Raw genomic sequence first — 16,862 nt, 5'->3', positions numbered from 1 at the left:
CTTGAATGCTTCTCTAGTCCAACTTTCGGTTTCTACTTACAACACATCAATCTCTTTGATTTAGTAACATATGGATTGGTGTGTCATTAGTAAAACTTAGTGTGCTAATAGCAACTCTCTATTTCTATTATATTATTTGTTGTATGGGCTTTGATAAATTTTCTTTATGGGCCCCCATTCCAATTTTGGATTCAACATATTTAGTAACCTTATCCATCGCCTTGGGGGTGGGACCCATGCCTAAACTATTTAGATCTTGGGCCGGTCCATTGTAATGGGTTTTTGTGTTTAGGTATGGACTGGAGGCCTTAAGCCGTGGGAGCTCAATCCTTAAATGGTCGAACCGAATTGGATCTTTACTTTGACTCCACCAGACGTCCTTTAATACCCTAAAATGGTATTTTAGTAATTTAATATGTTTTTTTTTTGGCGCGAAACCCGTTTCCGCGTGGACCAACCAGCATAAGCACCAACTGTTTCCCCTCGTCAATATTCTAACCTTTTCTTCCCGCGCTTTTTGGAAACCCAATAAAAACAAACCCAAAATAGCAGTCAGCTTGACTTCCAATTTCTAGCCGTTACTTCGCTCCGCGCTTTCAAATTCCCACTAAAATTTTGGAATTTCTAACCTAAAAATTAGGGTAGGTAAATGGTTTTGATTAAAGGGCTATGGCAACAGACATCGTTGTTATCGAAAGCTTTTCTTTGAACTGAATTTGCTAATTCTATTCATCTTCTAGATGAATTAGATTATTGAAATTAGAGCTTTATTTCATCTTTTCTCATTTTATTACGAAAATTAGAGAGATGACACTATGCTTTTTAAATCGTATTGTGAGGGGAAGCTCAGAAAACATAACGTAGATCCGATATTTCACGAATTAGGAGTTTGGCATTGTTGTTCTAGCAAATTCACTCTTGAAGGTGTGGTTTCTTCATTGAATCTATTTTTTTTTCCTGAAAAATAATTTTACTTTCAATGTTAATTACAATAGTGCATTTCAAAATAACATATTACGAAATTTCTTATTTGAGTTCTACTTTTTTTTTTTTTTTCAATTTGAAATAAAGGATTTTAAATTTATTTTCCTACCAATGGTAATTATTTTAATTTTTCTAAAAGAGTGGGAGAGCGTGAATGGAGACAATGAAAATATATATGAATTCATTCTCAGTAATCAAAAACTTGGTTTTGAATCAAGTGGAAATGGAGGAATAAGATTCATTTAGTAGATTGCAAATCTTTCAATAGGGCATTTTTTTTTTTTTTTTTAGTTTCTTGGTTTATAATTAGAGTTGTGATAATCTGATGCCCCTCTCTAACATATGCCCCCATCACAGAACCATAGATCATTAGCCTCAGGATACACAAGAAAAGGATTTATGGTTCTGCATATCCTAAGGCAAATGATCTACGGGTCTGTGATGGGGGCGTATGTTAGAGGGGGGGCGATATAAAATCATTGTTCTTATAATTAAATAAAGGTTGGATCCAAATGAAGGAAAGTTTTTCATACTGATCAATAAAAAAAAGATTTTTCTTTTCATAAATGTTAAATCATAATTAAAAAACATATATATGTTTGAACATCAAAAGATTTCAACTTCGCTCCATTTAAATCTTACTATTATATAAGTCTAGTTTCTTCCTTGATGGCATAATTATTTGTTCTATGTTTTGAATTTGAAGTTCAGGATCACAAGCGCAGAGACGACAAGCAACCCTGGTGTGTGCTCTCTGGATCAGAGAGCCAATTCCTACAAATCTGAAATGACGACGAAAATGAAGGGCCTCTTAAAAGGCCTAAGATATATTTCACAAATATTTGGTAAGTAAATTTGGAAGTTAAAAAAAATACTATTTGGAAAATTAATCATGGATTTGTATAATGAGCACAATAGCCAACATTTTGAAGCCTGTCAAGATTACAAGAACATTTGATTTTTTTTTGTTGAAATTATTAAGACATTAATTAGAAAAATACATTTGATATGATTAGAAAAATATAAAATTATCAATTTTCTGATAAAATCAAAATTTTGTTGTAGATAATGGTAATGATAAAGAACAAGAAATGCAAATTGGCTACCCCACAGACGTTAAGCATGTAGCCCACATAGGATGGGATGGTCCATCTGTTTCTTCGCCAAGCTGGGTAAGCTTTACCTGTTCATCACCACCATCACCTTATTGTAATTATTTGGGGTCATAAACATGAATCTTGTTTTGTTTGTGATTTCCTTAACAAATTAGCTTACCTTATCATCTCCTTATAAGATCACGATATGTGATGCGTTTTTTTTTTTTAATGCAGATGAACGAGTTCAGATCAACCCCCGAATATTCGTCAGCCCCATTAAGTCTTGGTGGAGAAACTAAGCAGGATCCAAAACCAAAAAGGACTTATGAAGGTTTGATTATTTATAATTTTGTTTGCACCCAAAGCAACCAGCTTGTAAACCTACAACTATTTGGTAGTATATTTTTTGTTACTTTGCAAATATATACATGTATTGTTATTGCAATTTGTGAGATTTAAATAAATAAATAAATATATATATATATATATATATAATCTCTTCAATGATTTAGTGAAACTTCATTTTTTGAATCTTGCATGTTATTTCTCAATTATATGAAATATTGTACCAATTTTTTTTTATGATGGGGGTTCTGGACCAGTAACCCGACTAGTAGAGACGAGGCAATTGGCCTCTTAGAACAACCATATCTTGCTCAAATTCCTCTGGTACATGCAATACCCCACAAACTACATATACCAAGTAAACAGAGATAAATCCTCATGGGTGGTCAATGAGAGGGTATGAACTGATAACCTCTCTTTTTGGAGGGATGCTTTGGTCACTGTGCCATCTCTGGTTGGTTAACATTGTACCCATTATTCATGGAACATTCAAAACAGTTATAATTGAATAATATTAAAAAAATTATTTTGATTATTATAATTTTTTTTTTGTTGTCGGATCTTTTTCGTGAATTTTGAAGTGACAACTCTGTATTGTACTCAAGAGGAACCATAACACATATGACCCATAAAAAATAATAATAATTATAACACACATATGAACATATAACAATAGTGAGGCTGAATCTATTGTTGTGTAGATCCAACCCGCAATGGTCGAGACTCTCCAGCTCGAAACATGCCAGAACTGCCTAAGCCACGACGCCGCACCTCATCGGGCACTGCCTCTTCATTTGATGCTGTAACTCAAGAGCTCCCTGATGCACCCAAGCAAGCTCGACGTCAGCATCAGTCCACAGATGGTTCCATCAACTCCCCTACACGAGATCCAACCGACAGGATCAAACCAAGGCGAAAAACCAATTCAACTCCTACGATGGATCCAACCTTACAAGAACTACCCTCAGTCCCAAAACAATCTCGTAAGAAGAAATCGAAGAATGGGTCTTTGGGTGGGGGGTCAACGAGATTGAGATCAAAAGGTCACCCTTCTACAACTTACACTTCTCCTTTCTCAGATCCTGGATCCGGATCTGGATCCAAGAAAAGTGAACCATCTCTTACTTCAGCTTTGAAAGCGTTGGATTTAGAAGAAAAGGGAGGTGATCAAAGGGTTTTGTGAGGATGTTATGATTTGTAAAGTCTACAAAGTTTAGTGTAATTTTGAAATTGGTGATTTTTTTTTTCTCTCATTGGTCTTGTAATACTGTTAGCTTTTAACTTGCTTAATTGGATGATGTGTACCTTTGGAACTCGGACTATTTTGAATCATGAATATCAATTTAAATCCATTTTTGGTCAAATATATTTTAAAATATATATGGCAAATTTGCCATCGTCTTCTATGAGAGACTGACAAAAAATGGCACACACCCTCATCTTCAACCTCTAGCCAAAATCTCTCTCTCCTCTATATAAATCTCCTCTTCAAACTCTTCATCCGACCACATCTTCAACCTTTTGCCAAAAACCCTTGATTTTTCTACCAAAAGTTCATCTTCTTCATTCTACCCCAAAAATCCACTTTGCTCTGGAGATTTTGAAGGATTAAGGAGATGGCAAATCTTGAACATGAAGATGAGATTACATTTTTTTAACACAGGTTGAAGATGACATGTTTTGGGATGAAAAAAATTGAAGTCTACATCAAAACTCTTCACTATTCACAAGATACTTTTTATTTTTATTTTTATCATGGGTATCCCCACCCTTTGGGTGAGACTAATCCCATGGTCACACACACTGCCCCCTCGGTAAGTCTTATGTGCAATTGGGGGTTTCGAACATTCGACCTACCCTTCCTGATCGGGGAGCTTACCAAGGCTCGGCTGGCTTGCCACCAGGCCAACCCCTCAGAGTTTATTCACAAAATCCTATCTACATATGAAGTTTTTTTTATTTTTAAATAAAAAATTATTGATTGAATTCTTAAATCACCCTTGGATACATACATCTATTGAAGTATTGAAATTACCTATCATTTAAGGGGGGAAAAATTAGAATTCGCTTGATAATTATTTTGAATTTGACATGATTTCCTAAAAGAAAGCCCTACTCATAAAGATTACAGAAGTAACACCTCATTGAGGTCTTGTTTTAGAAACAACTGAAAGGCAAACGAAATTAAAACAAAAAAAAAAAAAAATAGTAGAAATGGATCCAAGTTACAGACATTGTACCCCAAGTAAACTATTTATAACCATTTAACTAAAGAAAACAGTTTAACAAGTATCAGATGGAGTTCTTAAACAAGTCCAACATGGTAATAATGGTCAAAGTAAAGGGAAAAATACATAAGGGCTAAGGTCCTACATGATTGTAGGGAAGCTCTTTTCAAGGGAATATGAACTTCTTTAGAAATCGTTGTGAGAAAATAAAGATCAATGATTGATCACACGTGCAAAACACATTTTCCTACCAATTTTCCATGCCCAATCACAAAGAAACTAGCAAAGCTAAACCAAGCAAACTATTGGAGATTTCAGAAATGTCAAACCACATTACCAATTATCAGCAAAGGGTAAGGGTGGACTCCTTTTGGATATTATAATATTTGATTGTGCGATCATCCTTATCGAGTTGCTTCCCAAGATAGTTTGATCCATCGAGATCCCCTCCTATTTGGTCTGTGTCTTGTTGGATTAATGTGGGATTGATTCTAATGTTTGAATGGAAGTGGAATAGAAGTAAAAGCAAAAAATGAAAGAAAGAGTTAAGTGATTTGTTTGTAAGTTGTAGTGTAAAATTTTAGTTCCACATTGAATATAAACAACTAAAGAGTGTAACTCTTATATAGATGCTCTCACATAGTATTGTAAGTGTGAGAAATATATGAATCAAGCCCACACACACGTGAGGGCGCATGGGTTCTAAAAGGGATTTGAACCCATTGGTCTGAAAAACCTTAGTCCGTGTGTGTGCATACGATGCGCGCACATGAGGTGTGCAAAACTTCGGATTTAAACCTCACGTGGGTGTGCGTCAAAGGCCCACTTTTGCTAAAACTTTATTGGACTCAAGTCACAACCCCAATTTTATTTCACATCATTTTCTGTTTATTTTCTCTAATCTTACATCACAGAAACAAGAGTTTTATTAATATTTTTGTATAAAATTGATTTTCAGAAATGATGAATCCTATAGTAAACCATCATGAGAAATTCAAAAAATTCGATGGGACTTGTTGAGGATTCTCTGCCTTAATCAAAGGCAAATTAAAGGCCTTCCATATGTGCATTGATTGACCCCTAATCTTAGGAGCTGTTTTTCTGCTGCTTCTTTCTATTTATTTTGTAATGTCCATTTATATATACAGTCTGTAACAGAATAAATATGAGAAGCTTTCACTACTCCATGTGTGGTGGTTTTTCAAACACTCTTATGGTATCAGAGCATTGATCCTCAATGACCTCTAATTCTTCTCCCACCCTCCTTCCCTTCAACACCATGATTCACATGGTTACTATCAAACTTTCATCCTCCAACTATCTCTTATGGAAGAGTCAACTTCTTCCACTTCTTGAGAGCCAACATCTGCTGGGTCATGTGGACGGTACCCTTCTGCCTCCACCTCCATTTGATCCTCCCACCTCTCAGACACCAAATCCCCAACACCTGGAATGGAAAGCAACCGATCAGCGCCTTCTCAGTCTTCTCCTCTCCTCTCTCACAGAAGAAGCCATGACTGAAACCGTCGACCTCTCCACATCTCGTGAGGTCTGGACTGCCCTGGAAAACACTTTCAGCCACCGCTCTAAAGCCCGCGAAATTCGTCTCAAAGATGACCTTCAGTTAATGAAGCGTGGCACCCGCCCAGTCACTGCCTATGCTCGTGCCTTCAAGGCCTTATGTGATCAACTTCACGCCATTGGTCGCCCCGTTGATGGAACCGACAAAGTTCACTGGTTTCTTCGTGGACTAGGGCCTGATTTCTCCAGTTTCTCTACTGCCCAAATGGCACAAACGCCTCTCCCCTGTTTCCCAGATCTGGTATCCAAAGCTGAGAGTTTTGAACTCTTTCAAAACTCTCTAGAAACTCCAGCACCATCAGCTGCAGCATTCACTGCTAACCGGACCTCTTCCCATCGCGGGGGTGGCCTATCTCGCCATGGTCGTGGCCGCACAAATGGCTCCCGCAGCGATACCTTCACTCACAAACAAGGGCGTACCTAATCCACTCACGGTCGTCGTCCACCACGATGCCAGATTTGCCGCTTGGAAGGACACTATGTTGATCGGTGCCGGCAACGATATGATCGCCATCAGCATGAACCATCTACACAACTTGCAGAAGCCTTCAATGCTTCATGCTCCCTATCTGAAAATGAAGCCTCAGATTGGTTCTTGGACATAGGGGCTTCGGCCCACATGACTCCAGCCCATTCCACTTTGGATCAGTCCAAAAACTACACGGGTAAGGATTGTGTAATTGTAGGGAATGGTGCATCCCTCCCTATTACCCACACCGGTAAAATTTCACCTTCCCCAAATCTTCATTTATTAGATGTTTTGGTGGTCCCTCACCTCACTAAAAATCTTTTGTCCATTAGTAAATTAACTCATGATTTTCCTTTATCTGTTACATTTACTAATAAATTTTTCATCATTCAGAATTGCCAAACGGGAAGGGTGGTGGCAACCGGTAAACGCAATGGAGGCTTATATGTGCTAGAGCGCGGAAATTCCGCTTTTATTTCTGTCCTTAAAAATAAATCTCTTCATGCCTCCTATGATTTATGGCATGCTCGCCTAGGACATGTAAATCATTCTGTTATCTCTTTCTTAAATAAAAAAGGACAGCTTTATCTTACCTCTTTATTGCCATCTCCTAAATTATGTGATACATGCCAACTTGCAAAGAATCATCGTCTACCTTATTCACGTAATGAACATAGGTCGTCTAATGTGTTAGATCTTATCCATTGTGATATCTGGGGCCCTTCACCCGTAAAATCCAATTTAGGTTTTGCCTACTATGTTTTATTCATTGATGATTATTCTCGTTTCACTTGGCTTTATCCATTGAAATTAAAATCTGATTTCTATGCTACCTTTATTCAATTTCAAAAATTTGTGGAAAATCAACATTCTTCTCGTATTAAAATTTTTCAAAGTGATGGTGGTACAGAATTTACTAGCAACTGTTTTAAAACCCATCTTCATGCCTCTGGCATTCATCATCAACTTTCTTGTCCATATACTCCTGCCCAAAACGGTCGTGCTGAAAGGAAACACCGTCATGTGACCGAGACTGGCTTAGCCTTGCTTTTCCATTCTCATACTTCTCCTCGCTTCTGGGTTGACACCTTTAGCACTGCAGCTTACATCATCAACCGATTGCCCACCCCACTTCTTGGAGGTAAGTCCCCCTTTGAGCTTCTATATGGTTCCTCTCCAAATTATGAAAATTTTCATCCATTTGGTTGTCGTGTTTATCCTTGTCTACGTGATTATATGCCTAATAAATTTTCCCCACGTAGCATTCCTTGCATTTTTTTGGGGTACAGCTCCTCTTACAAAGGGTTCCGTTGTCTTGATCCCACCACCTCTAGGATATATCTCACCCGACATGCTCAGTTTGATGAGACTTACTTTCCCTTCCTAAATACATCCCAGGCTCATCCCATATCCTCCCTTCAATTTTCAAATTTTTTGGAACCTAGTCTAACCCCTACAAAAATGCTCCCATCTTCCCCTACGTCCCATTCTCGACAAATTGCACAATCCGGATCTAACCCGTGTGGTATTTGTACTGATCAAATGAATGAGTCTTTGCAGGAAAATGATTCTCTTGCAGGTTCATCCCCGTCGCATATGGATCCCAACCCGGATTCTCTCGAGCTTCCCACAGCGCCGCTTATCAGTACTCCTGTTGCGACAACTCCGATGGTTTCTCATCCTATGCTTACACGAGCCAAAGTTGGTATTTTCAAACCTCGCCACCCGGCGAATCTTGCACTCTTGGGATCCTCTGATCTTCTCTCTGCTCTCCTTACATCCACTGAGCCTAAAGGATTCAAATCGACTGCTAAAAATCCTACTTGGCTTGCTGCCATGGATGAAGAAGTTCGAGCCTTGCAAAATAATCGTACCTGGATTTTGGTCCCTCGACCTGTTAATACCAACATTGTGGGTTCCAAATGGGTATTTAGGACCAAATACTTGCCCGATGGAACTATTGAGCGTCTAAAAGCCCGCCTTGTTGCCAAGGGCTATACGCAAGTACCTGGTCTCGATTACACTGACACTTTTAGTCCTGTTATCAAGGCTACCACTGTCCGTGTTGTACTCTCTCTTGCTGTGACCAACAAATGGCCTCTCCGCCAACTTGATGTCAAGAATACGTTTCTCAATGGTCATCTTACTGAACAAGTCTATATGGAACAACCTCTTGGGTATATTGATCCTCGCTTCCCTAATCATGTTTGTCAGTTGAAGAAAGCTCTTTATAGACTCAAACAGGCCCCACGTGCTTGGTTTCAACGATTTAGCTCTTTCCTCATTCAACTTGGTTTTTATTGCAGTCGTGCTGACACATCACTCTTTGTCTTTCACAGGCAGTCTGCCATTATTTATTTGCTTCTTTATGTTGATGACATCATTATTACAGGCAACAACTCGTCTCTTCTCGACAGCTTTACCCATAAGCTTAATTCTGAGTTCGCTACTAAGGATTTGGGTTCTCTCAGTTACTTCCTTGGTTTAGAAGCTACATCAACCACTGATGGTCTTTTTATCAGTCAGCTAAAATATGCACGGGACATTCCCACGCGAGCTTAGTTACTGGACAGCAAGCCTGTTCACACCCCCATGGTTGTCTCTCACTAGCTATCTTCTGATGGTCCTTTGTTCTCAGATCCCATTCTTTACCGATCTCTTGTGGGTGCTCTCCAGTATTTGACTATCACGCGTCCTGATATTGCTTACGCTGTCAACTCTGTCAGCCAATTTTTGCACTCTCCGACTGAAGACCATTTCCTTGCTGTCAAGCGCATTCTTCGCTATGTTAAGGGCACACTGCATTTTGGCCTCAATTTTCATCCATCTGCTACTCCTGGTGCTTTGGTTGCTTACTCTGATGCTGACTGGGCAGGATGTCTTGACACTCGTCGCTCTACCTCTGGTTATTCTATTTACCTCGACGACAACTTAGTTTCCTGGAGTGCCAAGAAGCAACCAACTGTTTCTCGTTCTAGTTGCGAGTCTGAGTATCGTGCCCTAGCTTTCACTGCCGCCGAACTTCTTTGGCTCACGCATCTCCTTCGTGACCTCAAGATTTCTCTTCCACAACAGCCTCTTCTCTTATGTGACAACAAAAGTGCCATTTTTTTAAGCTCTAACCCCGTGTCTCACAAGCGAGCCAAGCATGTTGAGTTAGATTATCACTTTCTTCGTGAACTTGTTGTCGCTGGCAAACTCCGCATCCAATATGTGCCCTCTCACTTACAGGTTGCCGATATCTTCACCAAAAGTGTGCCTAGGCCTCTATTTCAATTTTTTCGATCCAAGCTCCACGTCTATTCAAATCCGACGCTCTGCTTGCGGGGGGGGGGGTGTTGAGGATTCTCTGCCTTAATCAAAGGCAAATCAAAGGCCTTCCATATGTGCATTCATTGACCCCTAATCTTAGGAGCTGTTTTTCTGCTGCTTCTTTCTATTTATTTTGTAATGTCCATTTATATATACAGTCTGTAACAGAATAAATATGAGAAGCTTTCACCACTCCATGTGTGGTGGTTTTTCAAACACTCTTAGGACTGATTTCAAAAGATGGCAATAGAAAATGTTGTTCTACTTGACAACACTAAATCTGGCCAAATTTCTAACTAAGGATGCCTCATTTCTACAAGAGAATGAAACATAAAGGACTACTATTGTCGTTGTCGAGGTTTGGAAACACTCTTATTTCCTATGTCAAAATTACATCCTCAACGGATTGGACAACCCCCTGTACAATGTATAGAGTACAATTCAAACTGTAAAAAAGTTGTGGGAATAAAAAATATAAAACAGAAGATGCTGGAATGACCAAATTTGTTGTAAGTTGATTTCTTGACTTTAAAATGGTGGATTCCAAGACTGTTATGAGTCAAATCCAATATCTTCAAACTTTCTTTTATTATGGAGATTTCACCCCTAAAAAGGAAGAATTCTCATGTATTTAAAATAAAAATAAAAAAAAAGTTTCCTTATTTTTTTTAACCTAGTTTAGAAAGCTTGTTTTATTAAATCAATAAGAGAAAGAGAAATTTCTTAATTTTCTAATTTCTTATTAATAACCAATTTAGTAGAAAGGGAGAAAAATTGTGAGAAGGAAAATTGACGTAAGTAGTGTAGAGACTTTCCAAGAGAGTAACCTCTTTAACTTTTTCTTTTCTTTTCTTTTCATCTTCATCTTTTATATTTTACTTTAATTCATTTACTATATTAATTTAACATTGGTGTATGTTCTTCTTTTGAGGTTAAGTAGTAGAAGAAGAGGAACACGAGGTTAAGGTAGTATGAAGAACGTGTGATTCAACCGGAAATGATCTAGAATTTGATCAAGGTAGGATTTGACTCTCCTTAATTTAGTTTAATAGTGATATAAAAGAAGTAAATCATGCATATATATATATATCTCATTGTTAAAGCATAATATTAAAAAAACGATGATAATTATATAATCTAGTGATATTGTATGCATAAATGTTGGTATGATTTTGATGATTACATGTTTAGGATGAATGGTCTAGATGATTTTTGAGTTACATAAAAATGATATAATATTTTTTTATGAGAACAAATGGTGGTGTAAAGTAAGTAGGGCGTAGGCCCTTAGGTGCAAGTCACTTAAGCTTCGAGGAAGGCCTTGAAATGGCGTAGTTTGTGGTTTCGTCAGATCGGGGATAAAATGGTTGAATTGAATATGATGATTTAGCCAAACTGATGATAACATGGCTAAAATGATTGATAAGAAAATGATTTTGTGATTTTCTTATTTATGAAATGTTAAAATGATTGTTTTGTTTTTATATTATTCTCCTTGTACCATGTACAACTCGATGTATTTTTTTCTATTATTTTTTTACTATCTGGAGGGGTGTCATGTTACTCCTATTGGGTTTCGTCGCTTATCGACGTTTTATGTCAAAAAATTTAGATTTTGATGAAGACACATTAGGGGCGTTGAGATCGTCTTTGACGATTTGCTATGATGTATTTCTTACGTTGATTTGCTTCCATGATTAAGGGTGTATGGGATTTTGGAAAGAATTCTTAATGTTATCTTATACTTATTAGAATTGTTTTATACCAATTTAACGAATAAATATATTGGATTTTCATTTTAAGGATATTGATTATTAATTGATTTAGAAAAGAAGATTTGTAATGTTACTGATTCCTTTTAACATGTTTTACGAGAAAAATTATAGAATTTTCATTTGTTGTTGAAATTATGTGATACCACTTGAAAAAATTCTATAACTTACATACGCATATCCTTATATATTTTTTTGAAATTCTTAAAATTTTTATTTTATTTTAAAACAAGTCATCTTTGCTGTTGCTGGTAGTGGACAATAGAAATGAATAGAAAACAAAACCTATTTTATATCGTCACAATCCCTACTTATACTTCACTTTTGGTTCTATTTTTTTATTTTTGTTTTGAGAATTAGGTTTTGGAAGTTAACTTCGACATAACTTTGGTCCCATACCAATTTAATGATATAAATATTTATTTCAAATTTTACCATCCAACCTACTGAATAAGATTGTAGGAAACTCATTCTGTACCTCTTTTTTGTAAAAATATTTTATATGCCAAACAATGATTTTAAAATACATTTCATATTTTTCTTGGGTTCTACATTTTAGTAATTTCTATAGAATTTAAAATCTCTACTTTTCAATAAGAACTAAAATGTGTACAAATTTTAAAAGTCACACGATGTGTTGTTAAATCCTAAATTGTATCATAGTATAGAACCTTTGTTCGATATTTTTATACTAGAAAAATAAATATTTTGCTTGGTTTAACATTTTTTATTATGATTATTTCAACGATCTTTCCAAAATGGGGTGTTTCATTAAATTCTAATAAAAATTGAGTAAACTATGAATTTTTGATTGAAGGTGTGTTGAACTGTCCTATGTGGATGTTTCCAAGAAATGAATTTAGATAATATTTTTAGTTAAGTTTAAAACGTTTTTTTTTTTATCAATGTGTGTAAGTGGATTATTCCTAAATCACCCCTAGGTTATGAATCACGGTTCAAATTGTGGTAATGGATCGAGGTATGGATCTTGAAATTTGGGGTGTGACATACATTATGAATTGTGTTTAAGTAATTCACATCTAGTCGAAGTGGCTTTTCTTCTTCTAACATCTTTATATGAATTTGCATTCTAACTATTGAATTGAGAAATTTATGGACTATTGAACCATTCTTCATATCATAATCGACCAAAATTTTTTTTACCATTCTTGAGATGATTCCCAACGAAAAATAGCTAGCTCTTAAAGGTTTTTAGGAATACTTTCCATATCACAGAATTTAGCTTTAACATCCTCAACTATATCAGAGCTCTTCACTCCTAGGGCAATGGTTTTCATTACCTTCAAATGTATCTTCATTTGTAACAATGAAGGGCAAGCTAAATAATATATTTAGAATATTTACCTAACATTAAAATTTTAACAAACAATGTATATTGATAAAACAAAACGATAAAATCAAGAAACACAAGGTTTTATATGGTTCAGTCCATGGATAATAAATGGGAGAGTTTCACAAGAAATTTTTTGTTAAGAGAAAAATTAATCCAGGATTTCACAGACTGACCAATAGTAGAAAACCTAATAAGGGTAGTTTTGTAAATTGGGATGCCTTCAATACACACGAGTTCATGCAAATTAATTTTTGAAATCTCAAATTGACTTTTCTGTGAGCAATGTTTTTTTTTTAATTTCACCGTATATGAGAATGATTACAACTGTTACTTATAAATCACATGTTTGCCAATCTAAAAATGACCCTTTTGTTGGGTTCCCGAACTCTAACTAATGTATTTTCCTTTCCAAAATACCATATTTGCATATGACAGATAATTACAAAATGGAGTAAACCTGAACAAAAATTGGGTTGGGAGTTATGGTGCCCAATCCCCAACCTTGGGTAGAGGGCAATCTACCCTTGCAACCACTAAAATGGTGGTTAACTAGAAATCAAGAATTATCCATTACATTTGAAGAAGAAAAAAACGGTTAGTGCCTTAACTAAATTAATTAAGGGTATGCTAAATCATTTGCTAAGAAAATGATGTACATTTGTTTGGCAAATGATGTATGGAAAATCACGAGGAAAATTATTATATATTTTTTTAGGTATGATAGAAAAATATATGAAATTTCATTACTTTAATTTATCTTTTTTAATAATTCTATAAAAATCTTGAAAAAATCACTAAAATTGCATTTTTTTTTTTTTTTTTGAAAAATTTAGAAGAATTTTCTTTATAAAAGTGGGATTAAAAAATTCATTTAATGAACAAACATTTTCACCCTAGTCAAAGTGTAAAATATTGATTATATATACAGAATTGAAAATTTTAAAATAACTTTGACCTCTTCATCATAAATTTTATCAATTTAGGTCTTTATATGGAAACGTTCAAACTTTTACCTCTTCCGAATCGCAAATAAGGGTATCGAGTATCGACTGTCGACTGTCGAAACTGTATATATCCCACTACGGAATGGAACGGAACTGAAATTTAAAATAACCTTTTCTTAAGACACGGGGCTATTCTCTGTTGATCAAACAGTATAACTAATAACTTCATTTGTTTATAGCAAATCCCAACTCCACTAAGATCATCATCTTCGAAACTGTATCCGATCTGTTCTATAGAGCTGCATCAGCTTTCACTCTTCGAGGTTCCACAGAGGCATTCAGTCTTCTCCTCCATTCAATATTGAATATTTCTGATTCTTATTTATTTACTACTTTTTTTTTCTCAACGTACACTTTCATCTTGCTCACTAGTCACAATACATTCTCTGTTATACCAATCTTAGTGTTGGTTTCTCCTCCACAACCCTTGATGTTTCTCTTCAATAATTTAATAAAAAAATAGTAATAATTCTATAATCAAGCTTTTCAACCTTTGGGTGAAATTGTTTTTATTTTTTAAAATTGTCTTCAACTACCTGTAGAAAACCATGGATAAAATTTTCTTTATTGACCTGGTTTTAAAAGATGAGGTCATTTAAGTCATTTTCTGTTAATCTTGCAGAGAAAACTAAGATGAGGGGCTGTCACATTTATTAATAGCAAAAGGGTAAATATTGTTGACGCAAATCCGCACTAATGAATATATTTTAGTTGCAAAGGACATTGTTGACGTAAATCCACACTAATAGAAATGCATTAATGGATCTATATGAGGGTGCTGTTTTTGCAACTAAAATATATTCATTAGTGCGGATTTGCGTCAACAATATTTACCCTCTTGTTATTAATAAATGTGAATTACGGTTTTATATTGCATTGTTTTTTATTTATAATGAAATGAATAATTTTCATAATTCCACTTAGCTTATGAAATCTGCACTATTAATTGTTGTTTTACTTGTCGGTTATCATATTACAGATGAAAATATATTTGAAGGTAATGAAAACGATTGCCTTGGGAGTGACAAGCTCTGACACTGTTGAGAATGTCAAAGCCAATTTTGTGCTATGGAGGGGGTCCCGAAAAAATTTCAAGATTTATTTTTTGAGGGCAATCATCTCAAGAACGGTAAAAAATTGATTGATTATGACATACAGAAAGGCTCAACAATCCATATGTTCGTCAAGCCACGAACTAGAATGCAAATACATATAAAGGGGTAACAGATTGGGACACCATTCATGATGCCAACCAAGGCCAAGATTCAGGACAAGAAAGGAATCTTGATTGATCAACAGACCCTCACAAACATGGGAAAGTAACTCAATGATAGACGAACTTTAGCTGCCTATAACATTAAGACAAGATCCACTCTTTACTTTGTTTTTAGTTCCAAAGACATAATGCAATTATCTGTTATAATGCCATTAGGAGAAACGATCGAACTTGAAGTAAAACAATGGTATACTGTTAAGGATGTGAAGAACATGATTGAGACCATTGTATGTGTCCAAACAGTCCGACAGAGAGTATTTTTTTCTGCGAAGGAAATGAAGGATGATGAGACCTTTTCAGGTTATAACTTGAAGTATCTGACTTTGTGTCTGAAGCTTGGCTTGCAGATTTTTGTGAATGGTGTTACGGGTAAGACGATAATACTTGAAGTAGAGAGTTCTGACACCATCGACAATGTGAAGGCAAAGATTCAAGAAAAGGTGATAATACCATCGGATCACTTTGGGCTAATCTTTGATGGGAAGCCACTCGAGTATGATCATACCATTGCAGACTACAATATCCAAAAAGGCTCCACCCTTCACGTCTGCATTCATGCCCATGGGTGATAATCAGTTGTACGCTCTATTTTGCTTCTTAAAATCTCAAGACAGTGATTTTCTGTAGTGTCTTTGTTGCTCTATTATGTTACAATGTAAGGAACTCTAGTGTATTTAGAGACTCGCTTTGATACGTCTGACCAACAGTTGCACCAGCTCCGCCCATAATTTTGGGAAAATTTAGTTTGCTTCTTAAGGAACCTGTAATAGCCATTGAACTGGTGTTTGTTTTTAGGTTGTTCTATTAGTTAAATTCACTTATGTAGACTAGAGACTTTCCACTGAGCCAATATTTTCAAAGAATAATGCCGAAGTGACCTCAGGCTAGAACCTCATATTGCACTTCTTCACATGAAAGTGAACGAGAACCATAGATGCTTTTCACCGAGATACATGAGTGAAAAAGCATTTATGGTTCTTGTTGGGTTATGTCTTCTATTTTTCTCGCCTGGCCAAAATATTGGACCCATTCAATTTGGATTTGGATTCGATCCGTTTACCCTCTTTATAAGTATATAAAAGGTAAGAAATGAAATCCTAAGGGAGTTAGAGAGAGATACGAGAGGCAGAGAAATTGTAACCCTGTTATTTTTTTATTATGATGGTGAAATCGCTGTTTTCGCCCGTGAACGTAGGTCGTTGCTTTGACCGAATCACGTATATCTTGTGTTTTTAAGATTATTTGTGTTCTTGTTGATTTATACTTCAGATCTAAGGGTTTTTTCTAACAGTTCTCAACCACTTTCACGTGAAGAAGTGTGATATGAGGTTCCAGCTTGAAGTCACTCTACACGACTCATTTTGAAAATACGAGTCATCGTTATGGATGATTCACATTGAAAATTCCACTCATTCACAAAAGATACCGAGATGGTATTTT

General features: G+C 35.9%; 2 protein-coding genes across 3 annotated transcripts; both read left to right on the top strand.

Moving 5' to 3' along the window:
* The first annotated feature begins 623 nt into the window (after positions 1–623).
* On the top strand, positions 624–3,741 carry LOC147402079 (uncharacterized). Of its 2 annotated transcripts, none has more exons than XM_086441607.1 (5): positions 624–924; positions 1,696–1,829; positions 2,050–2,156; positions 2,316–2,412; positions 3,128–3,741. In XM_086441607.1, exons 2-5 carry the CDS (start codon positions 1,772–1,774, stop codon positions 3,607–3,609), a joined length of 744 nt encoding a protein of 247 aa, XP_086297733.1. In that variant the 5' UTR covers positions 624–924; positions 1,696–1,771; the 3' UTR covers positions 3,610–3,741. The 2 variants fall into 2 exon arrangements, with proteins under 2 accessions (XP_086297733.1, XP_086297734.1); XM_086441608.1 differs by having other exon boundaries at positions 1,691–1,829.
* A 2,150-nt stretch (positions 3,742–5,891) lies between these two features.
* LOC147402078 (uncharacterized) lies at positions 5,892–15,991 on the top strand. Its single transcript, XM_086444476.1, has 6 exons — positions 5,892–6,476; positions 6,520–6,826; positions 7,615–7,845; positions 8,284–9,225; positions 9,343–9,957; positions 15,579–15,991. Exons 1-6 carry the CDS (start codon positions 5,892–5,894, stop codon positions 15,989–15,991), a joined length of 3,093 nt encoding a protein of 1,030 aa, XP_086300602.1.
* Positions 15,992–16,862: the final 871 nt, after the last annotated feature.

The sequence above is a fragment of the Akebia trifoliata genome, chromosome 5 (genome assembly GCF_017979445.1).
Source record: "Akebia trifoliata isolate Shusen 1 chromosome 5, ASM1797944v1, whole genome shotgun sequence".
NCBI lineage: Eukaryota > Viridiplantae > Streptophyta > Magnoliopsida > Ranunculales > Lardizabalaceae > Akebia > Akebia trifoliata.
Note: the sequence above shows the minus strand (reverse complement) of the source record. Positions and strands in the feature narration are given on the sequence as shown.

Coding starts and splice junctions, on each gene's coding strand:
- LOC147402079 (XM_086441607.1), top strand. CDS start 1,772: ATGACGACGAAAATGAAGGGCCTCTTAAAAGGCCTAAGATATATTTCA. Junction 1,830..2,049: donor ATATATTTCACAAATATTTG/GTAAGTAAATTT, acceptor ATTTTGTTGTAG/ATAATGGTAATGATAAAGAA. Junction 2,157..2,315: donor CTGTTTCTTCGCCAAGCTGG/GTAAGCTTTACC, acceptor TTTTTAATGCAG/ATGAACGAGTTCAGATCAAC.
- LOC147402078 (XM_086444476.1), top strand. CDS start 5,892: ATGACCTCTAATTCTTCTCCCACCCTCCTTCCCTTCAACACCATGATT. Junction 6,477..6,519: donor TCCCCTGTTTCCCAGATCTG/GTATCCAAAGCT, acceptor AAAACTCTCTAG/AAACTCCAGCACCATCAGCT. Junction 7,846..8,283: donor GCCCACCCCACTTCTTGGAG/GTAAGTCCCCCT, acceptor ATTCTCTTGCAG/GTTCATCCCCGTCGCATATG.